Source organism: Ursus arctos, unplaced genomic scaffold, assembly GCF_023065955.2.
Source record: "Ursus arctos isolate Adak ecotype North America unplaced genomic scaffold, UrsArc2.0 scaffold_7, whole genome shotgun sequence".
Taxonomy (NCBI): domain Eukaryota; kingdom Metazoa; phylum Chordata; class Mammalia; order Carnivora; family Ursidae; genus Ursus; species Ursus arctos.
Genome location: NW_026623089.1, coordinates 957,880 through 980,836, shown reverse-complemented (window position 1 = coordinate 980,836; position 22,957 = coordinate 957,880). Strand labels below are relative to the sequence as shown.

The following is a 22,957-nucleotide window of genomic DNA, read 5'->3' as shown; positions in this document are numbered from 1 at the left end:
CCAGCCCCTCAAGGGCGCAGGGTCCCGCAGGAGGGCGGGCAGGGGGGCGGGGCGGGGAGAGCCAGGCGGGGGTCGGCCGGGTCCACACGCGGCGCGCACACCCGCTGCAGGAGGCTGGGGAACCGGCGGCCCCTCTCCCGCTCCCGCCATGGCCGCACGCCAGTCACAGGGGCCTGTGGAGCCTCTGCCCGCGGGCCGGGGGACGCTGGGCGCAGGCAGCTCCCGGGCCCGGCCCAAGCTCAGGGGCGTTTTCCGCTGCGTGGAGGACGCCTTTGAGAACAAGACGCTGCAGCTGGACGCGTCAGGCGGCGGCCGTCGGAGCCTTCGGGCTGGAAAGCCTTACAGCGGGCCACGTGGCGACCCAGAGGGACCTGGCGAGCCAGGCCGAGATGGCCTGGAGGCTGCGGCAAGATTGGAAGAGCCGCCCCGCGTGACCCAGGGTCGCGGCTCCCAGCAGGTAGTAGCCGCAGGGCAGAGGCCGCCGGGGCGTGGGGCAGGGGCTGGTCCTCTTCCCAAATCCCCAGGCTCCCCGAGGGGGCGTGAGGGTCTCGCTCTCCCTGACTGGCCGCGTCTGTGCCCTGGACTAAGCTGTCCTGCGTGGCCCCTCAGCCCCAGCCCGTGCTTTCGGCCTCTTCTGCCTTGGTTCTAGTTCTCTGGTCCGGCAGGGGCGCTGGGTAGCTGTCTCTTTCTCTCGTTGTCCGCTTCTCTCTCTGTGTCTGTATCTCCCCAACTTCTCCCCTTCTCCCCGAGCTCCGCACGGGCGGCCGGAGAGCAGCCTTGCGGAGGTGTGTTCACGGCCGGGTTCCAGAGCCGGCACACAGCCCTGCGTTCCGATCCAGGCCCGGGCCATAGATCAGAGGAACCAGGCTTTGGCCAGAGGCACCGTCCCGCAGGGAGTCCGGCTTCCGCAGCGCCTGGGCCTGGACTTGAGATTAGTTTCAGTCCCCTTGGCGTTGGGTGCTTCGGGTCACCAGGGAGCTGGCAGTGGTCCCCGCGCTCGGGGTGAGGGCGGGGCCAGGCAGGACTTTGCAGGACCTCTCCACCCTCCTCCCTGGAGTGCAAACTCCGCACACACAGCGGCCAGGACCTGTCGCAGCCCTCTCCCCCACCCCACGCAGCATGCGTCCGCAGGTCCGCGTCGGGCCTGGGGCACAGAGATTCGGCCGGTGGCCACCTCAGGGGCCGGGGCAGGGAGCTGGTGGGTACAGAGCACGGCTGGGGCGGGGCTTGAATGCAAAGGAGTGGCGGCGGGCCGGGGGAGGGGAGGGCCCGGGGGCGGGGCTCGGAACGGGAGCCGTGCGGCCTGGCGTGCTCGCACTCGGACGCCCGGCGCCCCCACGTACACGCCTGGGTTCTGCGCGCCCCCGCCCGGGACCCCCAGGCTTTCTCTGCTTGAGCTAGGCCGCGCGGGCCGAGGGAGGCGGCCGCGCCGGCCGGAGGAGCAGAATGTCCTTCCAGGGCAAGAAGAGCATCCCCCGGATCACGGTGAGCCCCGCACCCGGCCCCACTTTACCCCACGCCCCCTGCCCACCGCCTGGGGTGAACCGTCCCGGCTCCGCGCCTTCCGCTCTGCCCTACGGGTCTAGCCCCCGTACGTGCTTCTGTCCCGGCGCTGGCCCTTCCCGCCGGGTTCCTTGCCGCGCCGCCGGCGGCCGGGGTTTCCGCGAGCGCCTCCCCGACCCCTTTCCCGAGCCGGACGCACAGGTCCCGGGCCATGCCAGCGTCCCGGGACCTCTTCTGCGCCCGGGGAGGGCGCGGGGCCGGGAGAGGCCTGCTCCCCAAAGCACAGAGGTGCCTCGCTCCCCGCGGAGGACGGGCGCCGAGGCGGGCGAACTCGGTTTCGGGGCTCTGCCCGGGGGTCGACCGGCGGACGGGGCCTTTTGTTGGCACCGCCGGCCAGGCCTCGGGGCGCGGATGCTGTTCCCTGCGTGGAGCGACTGGCTAGCTCCGGACCGAGCCTCCGCCGTGCTGGGAGCTCTTTGTCCGAGACAAAGCGACTCATCCCCCGCGGAGACCCCAGGGGAGGCGAGCGCTCACTGGTCGCTGCTGAGCGGGCACCCTGGCAGCCCCAGCTCTCGGAAGGAGAGACACCCCCCCCCCAACCACATGTACGGGTGCGGGAGGTCAGACGGCCCACCCCGCGCTGCCAGGAGACAAAGCCGCCCCTTCCAGGAGGCCGGGAGCCTGGCGGAGGGAGGGAGGGAGACGCCCTGGCGCCAGCTGGACGGGGGGCAGGGGGCGCCGGCGGGGCTGAGACCCTGACAGCTGACTCTGGATTTGACCTCAGCTGGAGGGCGGTGGGATTGCCGGGTTCACTTCCTGAGAGATGCTTAGAGAGGAAGGAGCCCTGTCCTTCCCGTAGAGGATGGGATCCTGCCTCCAGACCGGCTCAGGGTTCAGCCGATGTGGGAAGACTGCCAAGTGGCCCGCGCAGGGTTGGTGTCGGGCGGGACAGGCACAAGGCATCTTGTTCAGGGGAACTTTCACCGTCGTCCTCATGGACATGGCACTTCGTCCCAGCTGCATTTCCCTCTTGGTTCCAAACCCAGGTTCCAAAGTCTGAGTTCAGGTGCCTGAAAGGGGAGGAGGGTAGAAGTGTAGTGACCACAAGTCTTCCTATCTGGGGGACAGCGGGAGACACCAGACTCTTCTGCCCAAAGCCTTCCCCTTCCTGGGTTTCCTTGGGCTCATTGGAGGATGAGTCCTTCCACTGGGGCACTGCCTTTGGCCTGTGGCAGTTCGTCAGCTGTTGTGTCGACGGTGGTGGTGGTTTTACTAGTGAGGAGAATCCTGGGGACGCGGTCCGCACAGATATCAAGAAGAGCGGAGCAAAACGCAGTCAGGCTCCCACGTAGTGGGTTGTGTGTCATTTCGGCCATCTCGTGGGCTTCTTGCTATTCGCACTGCACAACTTGGCTCCGTGGCATCGGCTGATGGTGTGTGAAGAGCCGTCAGCCTCAGGCTGGAGCCCTGGCCTGGCCTCTGGGTGGACTCTTGGAAGCCACAGTGAAGGGGCCAGATCTCCCTGTGAGGGCCCCCTGATGTTCCTGCCTAGTCAGGTTCCTGCCTGGGGAGTGCGGCAGCTCAAACTGGCTGAGAGAAGAAGGGCTGCGGAGCTGGGTTCTCACCACGGTGTTGTGCGCTCCGTGTCTCTGCTCATTTTCCATGTTTTTCCCCAAAATTCTTCCCTGAAGTCAGATCGTCACCCCTGACAACCGTGCAATGTTCCACGCATGACACACTTTCTGCCCCTCTCCACTCCTTCCCCACCATTTGGTGGGGTTCCTAGAAGTGGGTTTATGGCCACGGAGCACTGGATCAACCCCAGCTAGTGCCACAGCTCCGTGCTACGGGGGTGACCCACCAACAGCTGGCCTCGCTTACTGGCCCTTTGGTCACCCATCCAGGATACCTCCAGGCAGCACCACAGCCTGTGGTCACCCCAGTGTTTTCCTGGCCCTTCACCCTTGTAGCCTCTCCATCAGCAGCTCCTGCTTGCCCAACTCCCAACCTCTCGGACCCCATCTCTTCTTGGCCCCAGGATTCTGCCCTGAGCCTCCCCCCATCTCACCTGCGCAGGCTCTGACGCAGCGGGCTACGGCCCCATTTCCATCCTTGAATAGCACATTCTACTTTTTACACTGAGCCAATGTGATCCACCAGACAGTGTTCAAACCCCTGCTTCGGGCCCGCCCCCCCGTGGGGCCCACTGACACCCCAAGCCCAGTATGTCCCACCTGCACCAGGCTCTCAGCCCCTCACCCCTTCCGTCAGAAGGTTCCAGTCCCAGTTTCCTCTTGTGTCAGGTATCAACTCAAGCTCATTCGTGCCTCAGGGCCTTTGCATGGGCTGTTCCCTGGCCTGGAACACTGCCCCTGGCCACTTCATTTCCAGCCAGCCCCTCCAGTAGTCCCTTCTCTGTGCCTGAAGCAGCCCTGCCTCCTCTCCCATCACACTGTGACACCAACCTCTGTGTTCTTGGTGTGTCTGCGATGGCCTTGTACAATTTCTCATCCTTGGCTATCTCCCTGCGCTGGGAAGCAGTCCCCCCCCGGGGTAGGGACCCTGCCTGCTAGGGCGCTGCTCTAACCCCCACATTTGGCACCATGATAGGCCACACCATTCCGGTATGAACTGGAGCCCAGCTGCCATCCAGGAGCCGCCTCTGTTTGGGCGGATGAGGGGGGCCAATGCTCCAGGTCAGGGTGGGATCATGTGACTTTGTCCCCCTCTGACCTCAGCATGAGCTCCATGAATTAGGTGATAATTATTTAAATGTAACGCATTTCATTGCTACACGTTCACCCGCGTTGGCCCCTGCGGTCGCTGTGCCTGTGGCGAGCCCACACTGCCTGCCCTGCGGGTGTAGGACCTGCTTGGGGCCTGTGGGAGCCGCCGCGGAGCTGCCCCGGCCCCGGGCACCCCTGCTCCATCCTCAGGGGGTGGCGGACACCACAGGCTTCTGGGTCCACTTCTGTGCGTACACATCGTGCCCAAGGGGTTCAAGCATAATCCGGGGTACGAAGTCACGGGGACGATGCTGAGGAACTGGGTTTGGAGAAAACTTGCCCACCTTTCGTTTGTTTCCAACAGAGTGACCGTCTTTTGATCAAAGGTGGGAAGATCGTCAATGATGACCAGTCCTTTCACGCCGACCTGTATGTGGAAGACGGTTTGATAAAGTGAGTTTCTGCTTCAGATATCTTCGCAGATCACATGCGTACACACTGATCATAGATTATCCACAAATTTACTTTTGGGTGAAATTCACCTAAATTTATTTATTTATTTATTTATTTATTTATTTATTTATTTATTTCCTTCTTTCTTTCCTTCCTTCCTTTCTTTTCTTTCTCTCTCTCTCTCTCTTTTTTTTTTCTTTTCCAAAACCCAGCTCTAGCCCCAGCCTGAGTGACGACAGATCTCGCCAGTTAGCGGCAAGGTCTCAGGAAGCAGAGTATTAAGTTGTGTTAGCACAGCTTGAGGACGATTAGGGATTCAGATGAGGTGCTCAGTAGGTACTTAATGACCACACCTGTTGGCTTCTCTGCTCGTGTCTGCACGTGGCTCCAGCCACCGGTCAGCAGGGCGGCACGTGGAAAGCCAACAGACGTCACAAGGGCAGTCTCGCGGGCCAGGTCGGATCCTCCGTGTGACCATCTCGAGGCCCTGGCGGGGGTGTCGTGCTCTCTGATGGTCTCCAGGGGCCAGGCCACTGAAGTCTTGGCCGTGTTGCCCTTTTCCTCCAGGAGCCCAAGCAGATGCTTCCCTGCTTTACCGTTCGTGTTCTGATCCAGGCTCTTTATAACCAGCGAAATCTGTGTTGCTTTCAGACAAATTGGAGAAAACCTCATTGTCCCTGGAGGCATCAAAACCATCGATGCCCATGGCCTGCTGGTCCTGCCAGGCGGCGTTGACGTCCACACGAGGCTGCAGATGCCTGTCCTGGGCATGACCCCAGCAGACGACTTCTACCAGGGGACCAAGGCTGCCCTAGCGGGAGGGACTACCATGATCCGTGAGTGTCTCCAGGTGTGCAGGGCACCCAGCCCACGCCTTGCTCCACTGTCCAAGCTTGTGTGTTGTGGGAAGAGCCTTACAATAGGGCGTTTCTTGGGGTCTGTTTCCCTTTATTACCTTTCAATCTAGGAAATCCTTGCGTACTCCTTTGTTATCCCCGTTCGCCTTGGCCAGCTCTGGAATGCTCCTGGGGTTTCCACGGGAGCAAATGGATGTGTGCCCAGGAATTTATTATTTCCTGGGAAGCTGGCAGCTGGCCAAGGATTAGGTTTTCAGACCAAAATGCCTTGCGTACGTGGCGGGGTCGTGTAGTCTGAAACAGACGTGTCTGCTCCTGAGCCCCACACCTCTGAAGCTCGGTTTGCACCAAGCTCCTGCCCAAGAAAGAGGCTGTGTTTTAGGAACACCCCAGCAGAGATAGTCGCCCTTGTTAGTGCTGGCTCTGTGCTGGGCGGCAGCTCGTGCACCGTGGGAGCTCGGCAGACAAGCCCCACTTGACAGCTTGCGCGGTGCGTTGGCTTGACTGTGGTGCACTTGACTGTGGTGAGCTCAGAGCCAGGATGAGACCCAGCTCCTCCTCTCGTGGCCGTGAACGCCGTCAGCTCCGTGGTGCGGGCGCAGCACCTGCCGTGGTTAACCCCTGGCCTGACACACCTAGTTGAGCCCTGGCTGCTCTGTGTTCTGGCTGTTTGGCTGCAGGAACTCAGCTAACTTTCAGAAGTCACACTCTGCTAAGCTGAGCGGGAGGAGGGGAAGACCCCCCGGAGAAGGTCGTGAGGGTGAGCTGGTGCACGCGAGTTGCTCTGCCGTGCCTGGCGTACGGTGCACGCTGTCACTGCTGCCACCAGAAAGGCCGCTCTGAGGACTCGGGGCTACTTCACAAGTGGTATTTAGCCATTGCCAGAACCATGGGTTGGTTTGGTTTACTCAACCACGAGGCAAAGAAAGCCAACAGTGATCCATGTTTTAGTTTGACTACGGGGACTGGCCATTTTCAGCCACGGCTCATGCTCGTCACTGGTGGCCAAGGCCAGCCAGGAGACCTTCGTGGTTGTCACCTGCCCGTGCCAGTGCCAAGGCATTGGACAAGCTGTGAGGTGTCACCATGAGGACAGACAGATGCTGCAGGCACGAGGCTGGGCTCTGTCGAGCTGTGCGTCTTCCTTAGCCTGCCAGCCCCAGGCTGGAGCTGCAGAGGGACCGCAGGGTGGGGTGGCACACACTGCCACAGGGCCCTGGGCATGGGATCTGACTGGTGGGAAGCAGGGGGGGCCCGTGAGGGGTGCACTGGAGGAAGGCACAGCGTTGACCAGTAACCCTTGGGTGGGTGTGCCTTCTTATCGGCCACACTTACTCTGAGCTCTTTCCCTGCACTCGGGAGACGCAGTGAGCAGTGTTTGGCCCTTGGACCCGAGGCTGGGTGGGGGAAGTGACAGCGCAGCGGCCATGTGCTCTCAGTCTCCCCAGGGGTGGGGTGGCGCTGTTGGAGGTGTGAGTAGTCAGTGAGGCGCAAGCCAAGGGGACCAGTCCCAGAAACCAGCCCCACGCTGCTGCTCCGGGCAGGCTGGCCAGGTCCAGCACCATGGACAGCGCCCACGCCTGCCCCGCCCCACCTTGCGCTCCACCGACCCTCCAGGTGTGCTCCACTCGGGTAGACACCTGTGTGGGACATTAAGGCCCTTAACTGCCACTGGTGCTCCTTGGGGTGAACATGCCCCTTAGGGAGTGGGGGAGGGGCTTGAATCCGGCCTCGCTCTGCTCAGAGAAAGGCTGAGGGATGTGGGGCAGGTTCATAGTAGCACCAGCACCATGTAAGGGGCCCGTGACCTCTCCGCTGCTTCCCGATGCACTTCCTGATCTCTCGGGGACATGAAACCAGTCTCCCCTGGAGGCCAGGGTGGTTCCCAGTGGCCAGAGCGAGGCTCCGCTGACCGCACTAACCCCCACAGTGGACCATGTGTTTCCCGACACGGGAGTGAGCCTGCTGGCAGCCTACGAGCAGTGGCGGGAGCGCGCAGACAGCGGGGCCTGCTGTGACTACTCCCTGCACGTGGACATCCCCCGATGGCATGAGAGCATCAGGGAGGAGCTGGAGGCTCTGGTCAAGGACAAAGGTAATGGCATCTCCCGAGGCTGGCATGGGGGTCTGGGCTTCCGTAGTCCTGGCTCGGAAGGGGCGCTTCCCCCGGGGCCCCTGGCCAGGCTGGATTCTGCATCCATCTGACCCCGGGGTGGGCAGGTGGTTGGGAGTTGGGGAGAAGTTGGACAAATTGAAGGTCTGTTCTACTTCCAGAGGATCCAGATGAGAAGGTCACCTGCCTCCGCATCTGAGGGACGTGTCCTGTAATTGTCCTTAGCTGTCCCAGTCCCCTTGTCTCCTGCCCCGGGTGAAGGACAGGGACTACACATTCCCCTTGGGTCTGAGGGTCTTACTAGGAGCAGAATGCTTTCAAACCCTCGGTTGTCTACGCTGCCTGTGCTGGTACAAGCCAGTTGATAAACAAGGCTTAATCTCTTTTAATCAAAAATCCTGAAGCATAGAGTTTCCTAGCGGCATTGACGCGTTAGTTAGGACCGGGCACCCGTGGAAGGAGATCGGGGAGCAGTGGAGGCTCCCAGGCATCTGACTGACAACAGCTGCGTGTCCAATCCCCTCGTGCCTCTCCTCCAGGTGTGAACTCCTTCCTGGTCTTCATGGCGTACAAGGACAGGTGCCAGTGCACGGACGGCCAGGTGAGGGCAGGTGTCAAGAGGAGGGCACAGCAGGTGTTTCAGGCTGCCCGTGGGATGGACGCAGCCCCACGCACCTCGTGCACTCTCTTCCCAGATGTACGAGATCTTCAGCATCATCCGGGACCTGGGCGCCCTGGCGCAAGTGCACGCAGAGAACGGGGATATCGTGGAGGAGGTGCCAGGCGGGCTGCCTGCGGGCAGGCGGGGGTCGGTGCGGGGCAGGGTGGCTCCTAGACACTCAGATGGGAGCATTTCATCCCACAAACCCCGAGGGAGGGAATAGTGAACATGTCTGGTAAGTAGGTTGCCCAGAGTCCGAGGTCGAGCAAGCAGGGAGTTGGGGTAGCCTGGGGGGTTTTGGCCAACACAGATTTTTCCATGATCGTCACACTTCTTATCACAAGTTCCCCAGAGCCAAAATGTTGCTTTTGGGGGGACTGAGATGGGGTTTCCCAGTGCCTTCTGCCCCTGTGGATTGAGGCCCCCCCGGGAGCTGGACCTGTGGTCCTTCTGACCACTGAGCACAGGTGTTATTCTCACGCCTGCCCCTCGGGCCCTGGGCTGTGGGGTGGGCGCCCCCAGGTGCAGGTGCTGTGGGGTACCTGGGAGGTTTGGGGGCTCCTCACAGGGCCACACAGCAGCACACTTCCCTGGCATTCCAGACCCACAGAGAAGCTTCCTGGAGGGTCGGGCTGAGCCCCATCCCAAGCTCAGAGGTGGTGACACCTGGGGAGGGGCACGTGGAGTTCGTGGATAACTCGTCCACCTGCCCCGCCATGAGGGCATCGCGTGCTGCGCGTGCCTCTCTGGGCCGAGGCCGGGCCCGGTGCATGGTTAGAATGTTCTGAGTCCAGCTCAGTACACAGGCAGGTGGGCAGAGCGTGCCAGGGAGACACCCCACCGATGTTGGGGAGTCTTGTTATTGGGTTCCATGGGATTCTGCTTCTTTCGCGTTTTCCATGGCGAAGCTTGGCATCCACATCTTCGTTTATGCAAGAGGCCGCCCAGGCACAGAGCTTCACGGGCAAGCTTGGGGGAGATGCTGTCCGTCCACCCCCACGGCAAAGCCCCCAGCACACCCCTGGGTGTGCCCCTGGCAGAACCAGTGTGGCAGGCAGGGTGCCCTCTCCAAGCCCCTGACCTCATCTGTAACCTAGGGAGCTGGGGTCATTCCTCTCCAGTCCCACCCTCCTCCTCCATTCTGATGGGGGGCCTGGTGGCCCAGGGCTCAGTTTAGGGGAGCAGGGTTCACGTGAGAGTCAGGGAGCAGGCTCATCTTGGGAGCAGAGCTCATGTGAGATGTGGGGGAGCAGGGCTCATCTGGGGTTCAGGGCTCACGTGAGATGGGGCAGGGCTCATGTGAGATGTGGCGGGGGAGCAGGGCTCATCTTGGGGGCAGGGCTCACATGAGATATCGGGGAGCAGGGCTCATCTGGGGTTCAGGGCTCACGTGAGATGGGGGCAGGGCTCATCTCGGGGCGGGAGGGGGTCTGGGCATCACACCCGGACGGAGGCTCTGCAGGGCTCTGGCTGCACCTGGGCTGGAGTGTGTTTTTCTCTCGGTTTATTTAGGAGCAGAAGCGGTTGCTGGAGCTCGGCATCACCGGCCCTGAGGGCCATGTGCTCAGCCGCCCCGAGGAGGTAGGAGTTTGCCTGCTGAGAGCCACCCCAGCCCTGACTGCACCCCAGACTGCCTCTGCACGGGGGCAGACCCTGACCTCATGGCGGGGCAGGGCTGTGACTCCCTTGTTCCCCTGTGGGAGGTGTGAATCAACGGGCCCTCCCCCCACTGGGCTTATATCCCCCCATGACCACTGGTGGCCCTAAGGCCTTTACCAAAGACCGAGAAGGCGTCAAGGACGGGCTCTGGGTACTTCGTGGCTCAACCTAGATCCTGGGCACTGAGCCACAGGCGGCGTCCTTAGTCACGCACGGTGCCCCCTCTGGGCCCAGGATCTGTGGGTAATGATGGTCCAGAGGAGGCCCCAGTGCCCTGGCCCAGCCTGAGCGCCCCCTGTCCCCAGGTGGAGGCCGAGGCTGTGTACCGCGCTGTCACTGTCGCCAAGCAGGCCAACTGCCCCCTGTACGTCACCAAAGTGATGAGCAAGGGTGCGGCCGACGTGGTCGCCCAAGCCAAGCGCAGGGGTGAGTGCCAGGCCCTGGTCCCCACACACTTGTGGGGGGAATCTCTCTGGGGGTCAGGGGTCACGTTCTCAGGACCAGGCGCTCGGCTGGCTACACTGAGGCTCAGAGCAGACAGGCTGGGCAAGCAGCAGCTGCCCTGCCTGGCCTCCTGGTGGGGGAGGGGGGCCTCCAGCGGGGGGCACCAGGTCCGTGGCACATGGCAGAGGCAGGCGCGAAGTCCCACTTCCAGTGGGGCCCAGTCTCTTGTCTGGTCGGGGTAGCAGCTGCTCACCAGGGGCCTTGGAGCAAGAGGCCTGTTGGCCATTTGCCTAAAGTGACGAACTGGACACATGTGCGTTGTGTGCGTGCACGCGTGTGTTGTCTCTGTGCGTGTGATGTGTGTATGTCATGCACGCACACGAGTGCCGTCTCTCTGTGCGTGTGGTGTGTGCGTGGGTGACAGAGAGCCCCTCTGTGTGTGATGGAACTTTGTCCCCACGGCCCCCACCGGGAGCCCCACATCACTGTTTGCTGGGGTGCACGGCCTGCGGGCCGGGGTCTGCCCACAGCGCACCCCACAGCTGGAGGAGGCAGGGTGCACAGAGAAGAACCAGGGTCCACGGGGACAGGCCTCAGGCAGGCGGGGGTGGGCAGAGCTGATCATGTCTCACCGCAGCTGTGGCCTGGCTGCTTCTCTAGCAGGCCTGACGCCCCAGCAGGCGGTGTGGGGGAGCGGGTCCAGACAGACCGCCCCACATGGGAAGCCGTCCAGTGTTGGGAAATTGAGGGACAGCTGGGGGATATCAGCAGCACAGCGCCAGGCTCCCCACCCTGCCCAGGTCCTGGGGGGCACGCAGGCCGGTTGGGGTGCCTCTCACAGGTCTCGCTGCAGGGGTGGTCGTGTTCGGGGAACCCATCACTGCCAGCCTGGGCACCAGTGGCTCGCACTACTGGAGCAAGAACTGGGCAAAGGCCGCGGCCTTCGTCACATCGCCCCCCATCAACCCGGACCCCAGCACTGCAGACCACCTCACCTCCCTGCTGTCCAGGTAGATAGCTGCTCCAGGGTGGCCTCAGAGCAGCCTGAGAGCTCCACATCCCCCAGGACCTCAGCCTGCCGGAGCTCCGGCTTCTACACAGACCCTGGGACGTCCCAGGGCCAAGGCCCCACACTGGTCTGCCCTGGCCCTCCTGTGCCCTACACAGGGCAGCCACTCTGCCCAGCTTTTCTGGACACCCTCCAGCCCCTGTGGGCTGTGCTGGACGGGGAGGGGGACAGAGCCGACGGTGGCCTTTGCTGGCTCAGGAAAATCAGGCCACCGTGGGCTCCCCTGACCCCGACTTTCCTCAGTGGGGACCTCCAGGTGACCGGCAGTGCCCACTGCACCTTCACCACTGCCCAAAAGGCTGTCGGCAAGGACAACTTCACACTCATCCCTGAGGGCACAAACGGCATCGAGGAGCGCATGTCTGTGGTCTGGGAGAAATGTGTGGTGAGTGGAGTGGGGGCCGCAGGCCATGCTCCATGCTGTTGGTCAGAAAGGGAGGCCACTTAGTCACTAAACACTCCGCGTGAAGAGCAGGCAGGGCGTGTGGGCTCCCTGGGGTGTTGCCGCCCCCAGCCCTGCCATCCCCAGACATTCGGGTCTGGTCTCTCTGGAGGAGACCCCCGGCTCTGTGAGGCGGCCAGGCCTTCCCTGATTCCCAGAAAGCATCTGGGAGAGTGGGGTCCCTGTCTGCCATGGAATTACATTCTGCACTGCTAGTAGGCTCCCCAAAATACCTGAGATTTCCTCAGACTGCCCGCACCCCAAACTCCAGCCCTGACCCCTCCCCTGGGCGGAGGCCCTGACCCCAGGCCTCCTTCACCACCCTGCTTCCCCAGGCACCCAGTCACCCGGGGGGGACTGTCCCATCCTTCAGGGGACACAGACATTGTCAAAACTTCAGACTGACTCACACTGCGAGTACAGCATTCCCGCACGGCCTGAAGAGGGACCCGTGGGTTCGCAGGCCGGGGCACCCTGGGTCACGGTCCCGACGCTGCTCACCGCCTAGGGGACGGGGGCCACTGTCCACACAGAAGCCTGGACTGCCCCCCCCCCCAACTTGGCTGTCTTGCTTCCCAGGCCTCAGGGAAGATGGATGAGAACGAGTTTGTGGCTGTGACCAGTACGAACGCAGCCAAAATCTTCAACGTGTACCCAAGGAAGGGGCGAGTGGCTGTGGGCTCCGATGCTGACCTGGTTATTTGGAACCCCAGGGCCACAAAAATCATTTCTGCCAAGAGCCACAACCTGGTAAGAGAAGCCTGGTCCCTGGGTCAGGGTCCGGCCGGGGAAGCCCTTGGGAGGCGCACCGCACCCGCCCCACCCTCCGAGACGCAGCCCCGTTAGCGGCTCATCCGCGAACCCTCTGTCCCGAGAACGGGGTTCGGGGGCTGGCACAGCACGCTGTGGTCAGTTCCTTCTAAACTCCGGCCCCGCCGAGGGGACCGCTTCTTGTCCGAGGTCCTAGAAGGGGCTTGCCGGCCTCCGAGGATGCTGGTCGGCCCGCAGCGCCGAGGGTAAGGGGGCCACAGCGCCGGGTGCCGGACCCTCCCTGTCTCCCCAGAACGTGGAGTACAACATTTTTGAAGGCCTCGAGTGCCGAGGAGCCCCCACGGTGGTCGTCAGTCAGGGCAGGGTTGTGCTGGAGGACGGGAACCTGCTCGTCAGCCCCGGGGCCGGCCGCTTCATCCCTCGGAAGACGTTCCCCGACTTCGTCTACAAGCGGATAAAGGCGCGCAACCGGGTGAGGCCTGAGCCACGCGTGGGAGGTGCGGAGTGGGCGAGGCTTCTCCCCGGGTGGGCCCTGCCCGGTGGGCGTCGGGGCGTCGGACCGCGCGGTGGGCGGGTTCTTATTCGGGGCTTTACTACAAACATAGGGGCCGGGGCCCCAGGACACCTGCCTAGACCGCAGCAGAGGCAGCCCGGAATCCCCGTGCGCGTCGTCGTGCACACGCGCGTAAATACGGCCCACGCGCAGTTTCCGCAGCCGCTTTTATGAGCTTAGTAGCTGTGCGTACTTTCCCACAAGCCTCTGCTGAGCCACCCACTGCGTCTGTCGTGTGGCCCCGGCGTTTGTCGGCGCCCCACGCAGCGCGCATTGGTGGCTCGCACATGCGCACACGCACAGGCACGGGTTGGTGGCTCGCACACGCACGGTACGTACAGGTGGGCTTTACCCAGTTTTGCGGAAGGATGTCGTCTGAACCCCGAGCGAGGAGGGCCGCCTCTGGGGTGGGCCGGGAGCCGGGTGATGGCCTCCTTCGGGGAGGAAGGACAGTGGAGTCCGCTCTAACTCACAGGGACGCCGCCGTCTCAGGCTGTGAGGGCCGCGCAGCTGCTCCCCCAGGAGGGGCCGTGAGAACGCTGCCCAGCCGGCCGAGGTGCAGAGTCCAGGCCAGAAGGCCGGGCCTCCCCGCTCCTCTCCCGCCCAGAGTGAGGGCCCGGGGCACTCATGGACGCACTGATAGACGCCTGCTGCAGACCCAGCCCCACGGGCTACCGACCCTCAGAGAGGTGGCGGGCCCCCAGGCCCTCACCCGGGGCGACGGGGAGTGTGGACTCAGACCCAGATCCTTGGGACTCGAGACCCCACAGTTGCCCACTCCTCCCGAGCCGCCACCCCGTGGTGACCCCCGGGCTGGCCATCGTCCTGAGTCTAAACACGAATCGCGGGGGAGGCGCCCACAGGAAACACAAGCGTACAGGGCGGTTTTGCCTCGGTCCACGGCCGTTCGTCTGTCCGGTGGGTGCTGGGAAAAGGCTCTGGCCTTGGGGCCATTTTCAGGAAGACCCAGGGCCTTCTGGAGGCTGGAGTGGGGCCTCTGCTGGGGCCACAGAACCGTGGGTACGGAGGAGCCAGGGGCTATCAGGGCTGGTTCCGTTCCCAGAAGAGGCCGCCTGCTCACGGCTGCCCGACTGCCTGGTGTCCTCCAGCCCAGGGCACTGCCGTCCAGCCTCGGGGGCAGGAGGAGCCGCGTGCACATAGCAGGGAAGTGTGTGCGTGCAAGTGTGCAGGTGGACACGGGAGGAACACCTCCATGGGTGGGGAGCCCTGGGGTTCTGGACCCCGGCCGAGGGGGCCCGTGGAGCGGAGCAAGCTCAGCCCCCTCACACCCAGCCCCTCGGCCCTGCAGCTGGCGGAGATCCATGGGGTGCCGCGAGGCCTCTACGATGGGCCCGTCCACGAGGTGATGGTGCCTGCCAAGCCGGGGGGCAGTGCCCAGGCCCGTGCGTCCTGCCCGGGGAAGATCTCGGTCCCACCCGTGCGCAACCTGCACCGCTCGGGGTTCAGCCTGTCTGGTGAGTGGAGCTGGAGGGGGGCTCTGCTGGGGCACCGTCAGGGGCGGGAGGACCCCCGGGGTCCCAGGTACCAGGGCTCAGCCTGTCGGTGGGCGAGCTCAGCAAAGCCGCAGACTCCATCCACAACCAGACCGGGCAGGGTGGGGACGGGGGGCCCGCCCTCCCAAGGAGTGGACCCATGGGGAAATCCATCCTGCCCCGTGTCTGCCCCAGTGTGGCCGCACTGAGCCCCACCTCGCATCAGCTGTGTTGAGGAGAGGGCTGTCACTCTGAGGCCAGGAGTGAGCGTGGGAGGCCTTCCATCCCACGACCAGTGCTTCCCCACCAGCCCAGACCCTGAGCCCACCCTCTCACTGGGAGTCTCTGCTCACAGGTTCACGGGCAACCCGTGACATTTTCAAAAACAAACCAAAAAGACTCTCCAGCCTCAGGGTTGCATGTGAGGCACATAAGGAAGGGTCTCTGAGCCCATCAGGACACGTGGAGACACTTTGGAGGGCTCAGGTGGCCTGGTGCACTGGCCTCCGCTTGGGCCTCTGATCGGGGTCCTGGCACGCTGTGTGGTGGGTCCCTGCACACGCCCTGGGCCCCAGGTCCTCCCTGTGAACCAGAGCCAGACCCTCCCTCTTCCCACCGATGTCCCGGCCCGTCCACCCTCTCGGGTGACAGAGTCCCTGCTCGCCTCCTGGACACATAGGGCCTGAGCAGGTCCCCTGGAAAGCCAGGGTTGTCTTAAAAGCTAGGGGCAGCCTTCGCCAGTCACGGGGCTGAGACCCATGGGATGAGCAGGCCTGGTCCCTGGCCTTGGTACCCACTTCCTTGGGTGCCCACGGCCTCAGTGTGGGAGCATCGGCCGGATCACCTCGTCCTTGCACCGGGCTCCGTGGGGGTACGGCGGCCACGGCCATGGTCATGGGTGCAGCGGGTGCACCCACGCCCCTGCGCTCACACCCGCCTCTTCTGCTGCAGGGTCTCAGGCTGATGACCACATTGCCCGACGCACAGCTCAGAAGATCATGGCGCCCCCCGGCGGGCGTTCCAACATCACCTCACTGTCCTAAGCGTCCCCCTGGGGCCCAGCGAGGTGGTGCTGTCCCACAGGGCAGCGGCTGGTGGGGACTGCCCCCCTCACATAGCTCTTTGTTGAACTTACCTGAAAGGTGCTTGGCCTCACCTTCCCCCCCCACCCCCGGAAACTCCCCATTTAGCGTCCCAAGTCCTGTACGAGGAGCCCGGGCAAGGAGGGGGTTTCACTGCCATGTTGAGGATGCAGGAGGTGGTGGCCCTGGAGGACAGCCAGGTGCTTCACGAAGGCGGGGCTGCCGCCCAGCCAGGCCCATAAGAACCCCAGGGCCTCACAAAAGCACGGACAGCGGCCAGGCTGCAGGTTTGGGGCGTTTGCTCGCCTCCCCGTTGTGGATCACTGCCCCGCGAAGCCCCGGGCCTCCCGCCAGTGCCTCTCCCTGTCCGCCTTGGTGTTGGGGGGAGCGCCCCGGGAGCTGGCCCCCTGCCCAAGAGTTGCTGTGACTTCAGGGACCCATCGGGAATGTAGTGAAGGTGGCCTCGTTTGTCCACGTTGCCAAGGACCAAAATCCCGCCCACGTAGTTGCCTGTCTCCAGGGGAATGTTAGGACCCTTTAGCTGAGATGCTGTCCTCTTACTACGAAGTGTGCACTGAGTAGTTGATCAGAGCGGCAGTTCTGTGCACTGAGGACACTGTAGCCAGGAAGCTGCATGCCACCCGTAGCCCGGACGGCGGCCTGCGCCCCTGTCCCACGGGCATCAGGTCAATTAAAGCGTCCGGGTTAGAAGCTGCTGGCGTGTGGAGCCCTGATTCATCTTCCCACAGCACTTCATGCACGGGGCCCTTGGGAACATTCGTGCTGGCTGCACAGCCGGCCATCCCCAGGGACAGCTCTGCTCCCCCTCTGGGCACGGAAGGGGCAGGGCTGGCTCTTCCTCTCAAGGAAATGGCCTGGGAACCACGCCCGAATCCAGGCCTACTGGCCAGACACAGCCAGACAAGAGGGATGCTGGCGGGACCCACGGCCAGGTGCTCCGAGGGAGAGGGTTGGGCTGGACCTGCACCCACATTTCGACCAGATGGGCCAGGAGGGTGTGGCCCTGGCCTGAGGCCTGTGCTCCCCCCAGGGTTTTGACCCAGGAAAAGGAACTGCTGGGCTGGCCTGGCCTCTCCTCCTTCGTAGAAAGATCCCAGTTCTGACCCCCAGGTGTGGGATGTTTCCAGAAGGGTGTCTTTGCCCTAGGAGCAGGGCATTCATGGTCACTGGGAAGACGAGCTGGACGGGTCAGTGATGGCCCCCCCACACCTCACACTGCCAGGCGCTCCAGCACCTGTGCCGGCGTCCATCCCCAGTGGTGACCAGCTGTGTCCCCCCAGGGGACACAAACAGCCCCACCCTCGACTCTGGGCTTCTGGTGAAGTTGCCATGGCCCAGAGGTACCCCTGAAGAAGGCCCAAGCTGGTGGTCCCTGTGTTCCTGCTGGCCCAGATCTGTTGGGTCAGTGCGGCCCCACGGCTAGATTTCTGGGGCTCTGCTGGGTCCCGTGTCCACCTCCCGGTGGGACAGATGATCACGGAGCCAGGCCACACTCACATCCCTGCTGCCAACGCAGGAAACAGGCTTGAAGTGAAGACCGTGAGATGGAGACCTGAGCTGACATCAAGTCAGACACTTAACCAACTGAGCCACCTGGGCGCCCAAGATTTACATATTTTTACAAAACCCTAAACCTCTTCCCCTGCTCCGGTCTCTGACATCACCAAGTCCCCACCTAAAACCTCCACTGGGGGTTGGTACTCCCCTACAGGCGACCTGCAGCCACCCACCCCTGGTTTCCTGCTGGTGACCGGAGCCCTGTGTCCCCTGCGGGAGCACGTGGGGCTGCGTGTCTCAACTGCCTGGCCCAGCCAGCTCCTCACACGATGTGGTGCTGGTGCTGGTTCCGGTTCCCCGGCAGGCTCCGCCCCGCCCCAGAGCGCCCCCGCCTGGCCTGCGGACAGACCTGCACCCCGCAGCTGCAGGCATGTGACACACAACACGGACACCCAGCAGCTCTTACGTCGTGATGCTCAGAGGTGAGAAATCTACAGAAACACAGCAGAAGTATCTCCATAAAAACACTCCTCGCCTCCCCCCGGACGTACGAGGCCGAGTGGCCCCGGGGAGCCAGCGCACGGTGTCCAGTCGCAGACAGCGGCACCAGCGCCCAGGGCTATGTACAGCTGGGGGTGCTGGAACCTCTGTGACTGCCGGGAGCCGGTCACGGGGCCACCAGGAGAGGCCACAGGCCTCCCGCCACAATCGCAGGGAACAGAGCCACCAGGGAGGCGGCACCCAGCCTCCTTGCCCACCCCTCGGCCACACCGACAGCCTCTGGTTGTCCTATGCCACCAAGAGCCAGCCTGTCCCGGGGAAATCAGGGCCAGGATGCAGCGGGGCCAGCAGCCGGGTCTGTGCTGGGAGAGCTTGGCTGCTTGGCCGGGAACGTCCACGCGGGGCTCTGCCCACTGCCCGTCCTGTCCTTCTGGCAGACGGAGTCTCCAAGGCAACCGGCGTTAACTCTCGGTGAGGCGGGAGGGGCAGATGGAACCGCACATGGGCAGCGCGGGGCTCGCCCTCTCCCGGTCCTCCACAGCGTCTGTGGCCTCGGGGGCGGGCAGGGGCTCGCCCAGGGCATCCTGGCTCCTCTTCAGCCTGGTGGGGAAACACAAGGAGGGGCTTTCTGCAGTCTCACCAGCAGCCCCAGGGCACTTCTGGCCAGTCCCCAACGTGTCTGAGGACTTGGGCAATGGGTCCCTCGGGAACAAGGCTGGACCTCATGCCCTTGCAGGCGCCGCAGGGAGCTGAGAGCGATGCCCAGCCCAGCAGCGCCCTGTGTGACCACTGAGGCCTCAGGCTCGAGCAGTGGGGCTGTAAGCCAGAAGATGAGGCTGCCTAGTTTAAGTGCAAGTCCTGCAGGTCAGACATTTTGGAACAAAGCTTTGCAGAGAGTTTGACTGAGTCTGTTCTAACTCAGGCCTCCGACCTCCAGGATGGAAGCCGGTGCCTTAGACCAGTGCCCACACATGGTCCTGGTCACTGAGGCAGAACAGAACTCAGAGCTGCCTCCTTCAGGAAGCCCTCCGTGCCTCAACTTGCCACTCCTTTCCTGGGCCCACCACGCTCGCTTCCTCCCTCCCCTGCAGCAGGGGTGGTAGCAATTTGTGGCTTGTATCTTCTTGCCCCATGGTCCCTGGCACTCAGTAAGGGTTTATGGAATGCATGAGGGGTAACAGTCCATGCGACTGCAGGGCCATGAGCCATTGGCCCGTCCGGGCAGTGCAACAAGTGTCTGCCCAGGAGATTCTGGCCGTTAGGCCCCCATTTAGAACTGAAAGTTCCCGAAGAGCCTCCCGCACAAGCCTGAACTGGGGCCTCCCACCCTCTGCCCCCAGGGCTGCTGCCCCGATGCCCCAGGAGGGTGGGCATCCATTTCCCAGGCCCCCTGATGCCTCATGGCTGCTGGGGCTCAGGACTCGTGTGGCCCAGAGAGCCTCAAACTCCTCTCCGTCCCCAGCTGTCCCCACCCCAACACGCACTCACTTTTCTCTGTTAAAAATCACAAAGTCTTGCTGGATCGCATCAAGGCAGTCCTGAAGGTAGTCATTCTCCTGTTAGTCAGAAAAACATACCAATGAGTGTAGTGGACGCTCTGAGGCTCCCTCTCATCCCCTCAGGTGGGTTCCTGAGCCTGCCTCCCACCCAACGTCTCCTCCTGTGGCCTGCACCTGTGGCTTTCTTTGGAGATCTGCCTTTGGGCTGCTGGACAAACTCTGTCCAGGCAGCCAGAGCATCTGGGGGTGTGCGTCTCCCAGGTGACCCTTCACTAGTGACCAGAGGATGCCCAGAACGGAAGTTCCTGCCCCAGGGTGGCTGCTGACGTGGAGACAGTGTCTGCAGGACACAACTTGGCCAGAAACCACACAGGCTTCACTCCCTCCCCTCCCTGCACCAAAGCCAACGCCGTCAGAAGGAAGGAGCTGGACCCCGGAACCTGGGAGGGCCTCAGAATGGACACAGGAGGGCACATTAGCCCCATGATGTGCCCGCACCTTCCAGCTCCCCCCCCACACACACACACAGGAGAGCAGCGCCTCCTTGGGTTCCTGCAGGCAGCACAGAGCTGCTCCCCCAGGTCTGCCTCCACCTGCCCTCCTGGCCTCTGAACAGTACCGGTCACCAGCAGCACGGCTGGTGCAGGACCTGCTTAGGTCAGAAAGGCACTCCCTGCTGCAGGAGGACAGGATGGGTGAGTGCCTGGAGGGCTGTGGGAGGGCGGGGTGTGGGCTGTGTGGTAGCATGAGGCATCCTCCCATGACCAGGAGCTCATTCCCTGGCGAGACCCCTGGAGTGGGGTCTAATACGCGGCAGGGTGGCTCCTGGAAACTTGGAAGACATGATGGCCTGTGAAGATTCCAGAACAGCATGGGACGAATGCTGAGGGGGCCTCAGTCTCAAGAGAAGTGGGCAGCTGGAATGGGTCGACAGACTCAAGATTCAAGAACCAAGGACCCCTCAGGTGACCATGTTCTCCTGGAGGCCACAAAGGACATTCCTTTCAGCAAGGCACTAAGGAATGAGCTGGTGAGGGTCACGGCACCATGGAGCAGCGCAGCACTGCCTGTTTTCTAGAACCGAGCTCCCATGGTGATGATGGCATGCCAGACCGAACCAGGTGGGAGTAACCATGGTCACAGGCAGCGAGGTCACAGTGACGAGCAGGGCACCTCAAGCCCTGGGATCTAGTGAGGTCCGACGGGTCACAGACAGTGCTCCTAGGGGTCACAGAGCTGGACAGTGAGTGCTCAGGCACGCACGCACACGCGCACGGTGAGATCAAGGGTACAAGAGCAGAAGGCACACGCATGCGGACGGTGGGGTCACAGCACGCGTAACCCCGCGGCAGCTCCAGGCGCAGGGGCTGAGCCAGAGGCGGAGTCCTTGCCGGCACAGGTCACGCATAGGTCTGGGGTGTGGCACGCAGCCACCGGGCTGACAGAGGCGTCCTCTCCGCGCCCCCCTCAGGAGGGACAAGGACCAGTCTGCAGTCACCCGAGGTGGACGGTGGCACTCCCGTGGTCTTGGCCCAAGGCTGTGCTTACCCCCCCGCCCCGTCAGGATGGAGCTGGAAAGAGCCTTGCTCGACTGGACGTTTGCGGTCCTGCACCATGCTGCTGGTGTGACGGTAACTAGATGAGAGGAGCGGGAAGCGGCACGTCCCCCACACGTCCTCGTCCACATGTGTCCCCAGTGGGGGGATCAGGTGAACTGTGCCCAGCCCTGCATGGGCTCCCGGCACCTCCAGCCCAGAAGCTCCTCACACCAGTGGGTCAGCGCCCAGTGAAGACTTGAGGCCAGCACTCGGCGTGTGCAGCTCTCTCCTTTCCAGTCGCTGCCCGGCCACCATGGCCTCCCCAGAGGGGCCACCACCCTGGCCGGGTGACCAGCCTCCACCATCAGGAGGAGACAGGGCTTCTGTACCAAGAATGTGTCTCAGCCTTGCCTGACTTCCTGCTGATAATAAACAGACAAGTGAACACACTCCTGCTGGAGACACGATGGGACCAGGGGCTCCGCGCTCTCGGGCGAGGGTCCGCGTCACACCGGGAGGGGAGCCGCAGACACACAGACCCCCAGAGGGGCAGCTGAGGGTGGGAAGGTACGTGAAGGGACCTGGAGGACGAGGAGCGGCCAGGCCCATCCCGCTACCTGTGCTCATCTCGGTTTTCCCAGGAGGCCTGAGGACTGGTTCCAGAACTATCCAGGGCACGGTGGGAGCGGGTGGCACCAGGTGGTCTGCACGCACCATGGGGTTCACAGAGGACCCCTCTTCCCCGGCTGCGTGGCGTGAGCTCGCAGGAAGCCGTGCGCTCTGTCTGTGCGCCTGTCCTGCTCTGGGACGCCCTCCTTCCAACGGCCACACTTGCACCATTCGGCCCTCGGCCAACACACACACGCACAGGTCAGAAGGCCACAGAAACGTATGTCCCTCCTGCCCCGTAGCTGATGGCTGTGGGGGGTGGGAGATGAAAGCCAGCGTCCTTGGAATGTGGCCGACAGGCCAGGGTCCCTGCGGGGTCAGGCTGAAGCCGCTGCCCACGGGACTCTGACATCCAACAGCCCCAGGCGTATTTCCCGAACAAACTCTTCGGATGAACCTCGTCTCCACGCAGACGTCTGTGGGGCCTTCGTGAGCAATGCTGACACTGACAGCCTCAGACCCCAGCTGTCACCCACGGTGGGGAGTGATGGGCCCTGCGAGACCAGGCTCCCCTTCCGGCCAAGAACAGACCCGCTGAGCAGCTCAGATGCACTTCCCAAACCTCTCGGAATTCACTGAAAACGCAAGGGACCCAGAGCAGCCAAGCGATCTTGAAAGAGAACAAAGTGCAGGACTCACGGTCCTGATCTCAAAACTTACTGCAAAGCTGCAGTCATCAGGACAGCGCGGGCCGGCACGAGGAAGATGGACAGATCCGGGGATAGGATTGCTGAGTCCATAAATAAGCCCTTATTTTTGGTTGATTAATGTCTGAAAACGACACCAAGCCCTTCAACGGGAAAAGAATGGTCTCTTTTTCTTTCTTTCTTTTTTTTTAAAAAAATGGTCTTTTCAACAAACGGCACTTGAACGAGCACACCCACGTGCCAAAGAACGGCGCTGGGCCCCGACCTGACGCTCTCCACAGGTGAACTCAGAGCGGACCCCAGAGGGGAAACCATTCGACACTTAGACGGAAACACAGAAGGGAATTAGCGGCCTTGGGTCGGGCGGCGGCTTCTCAGGGAAGAGGTGGGAGCAGGAACAAGAGCAGAAGTGGCCACACCCCGCGTCATCCCCGTCCGCGGCCGCTAACCACACCTCCCGCAAAGAAAAGAGAAAACCCACAGAACAGAACGCTTGCAACCCTCTAAGGCCCTTGTCTCAGGACACACACAGGACTCTTAGCAATCACAGCAGGACAAAGGAGTGTTGCTCCGTGTCCTCACCGCACAACCACAGCAAAACAGCCCCGACTGGAAGTGGGCGGGGCCACACCTGCAATGCCAGCTTCGCACACCAGGGGCCGCTACCAGCAGCCAGGGACCGTGGCTCCCCAGAATCCAGGCACCCCCGGGATGCCCCCAAACCTGCAGCCCCATGAGGGGGGCCGACGCCCACCCCCC

The 22,957-nt window shown here is 63.0% G+C and overlaps 2 protein-coding genes across 4 annotated transcripts in view; one reads left to right on the top strand and one right to left on the bottom strand.

The window, feature by feature from the left end:
* Nucleotides 1-1,289: 1,289 nt before the first annotated feature.
* On the top strand, nt 1,290-16,537 carry DPYSL4 (dihydropyrimidinase like 4). The gene is made up of 14 exons (XM_026494439.4): nt 1,290-1,485; nt 4,594-4,682; nt 5,334-5,518; nt 7,470-7,634; nt 8,192-8,253; nt 8,348-8,428; nt 9,826-9,894; nt 10,278-10,398; nt 11,270-11,426; nt 11,729-11,870; nt 12,507-12,677; nt 12,991-13,170; nt 14,561-14,726; nt 15,696-16,537. Exons 1-14 carry the CDS (start codon nt 1,447-1,449, stop codon nt 15,785-15,787), a joined length of 1,719 nt encoding a protein of 572 aa, XP_026350224.1. The 5' UTR covers nt 1,290-1,446; the 3' UTR covers nt 15,788-16,537.
* A 1,265-nt stretch (nt 16,538-17,802) lies between these two features.
* Nucleotides 17,803-22,957, bottom strand: part of STK32C (serine/threonine kinase 32C) — an 84,981-nt gene continuing 79,826 nt past the window's right edge. For all 3 annotated transcript variants that reach the window (XM_048219145.2, XM_048219144.2, XM_026494450.4), the window contains 2 exons: nt 19,334-19,401; nt 17,803-18,445 (listed from right to left, as the gene is read on the bottom strand). In XM_048219145.2, coding sequence (XP_048075102.1) covers nt 18,307-18,445; nt 19,334-19,401 — 207 coding nt within the window. In that variant the 3' untranslated portion in view covers nt 17,803-18,306. The remainder of the gene's footprint in view (nt 18,446-19,333; nt 19,402-22,957) is intronic.

Coding starts and splice junctions, on each gene's coding strand:
- DPYSL4 (XM_026494439.4), top strand. CDS start 1,447: ATGTCCTTCCAGGGCAAGAAGAGCATCCCCCGGATCACG. Junction 1,486..4,593: donor AGAGCATCCCCCGGATCACG/GTGAGCCCCGCA, acceptor TGTTTCCAACAG/AGTGACCGTCTTTTGATCAA. Junction 14,727..15,695: donor CTCGGGGTTCAGCCTGTCTG/GTGAGTGGAGCT, acceptor CTTCTGCTGCAG/GGTCTCAGGCTGATGACCAC.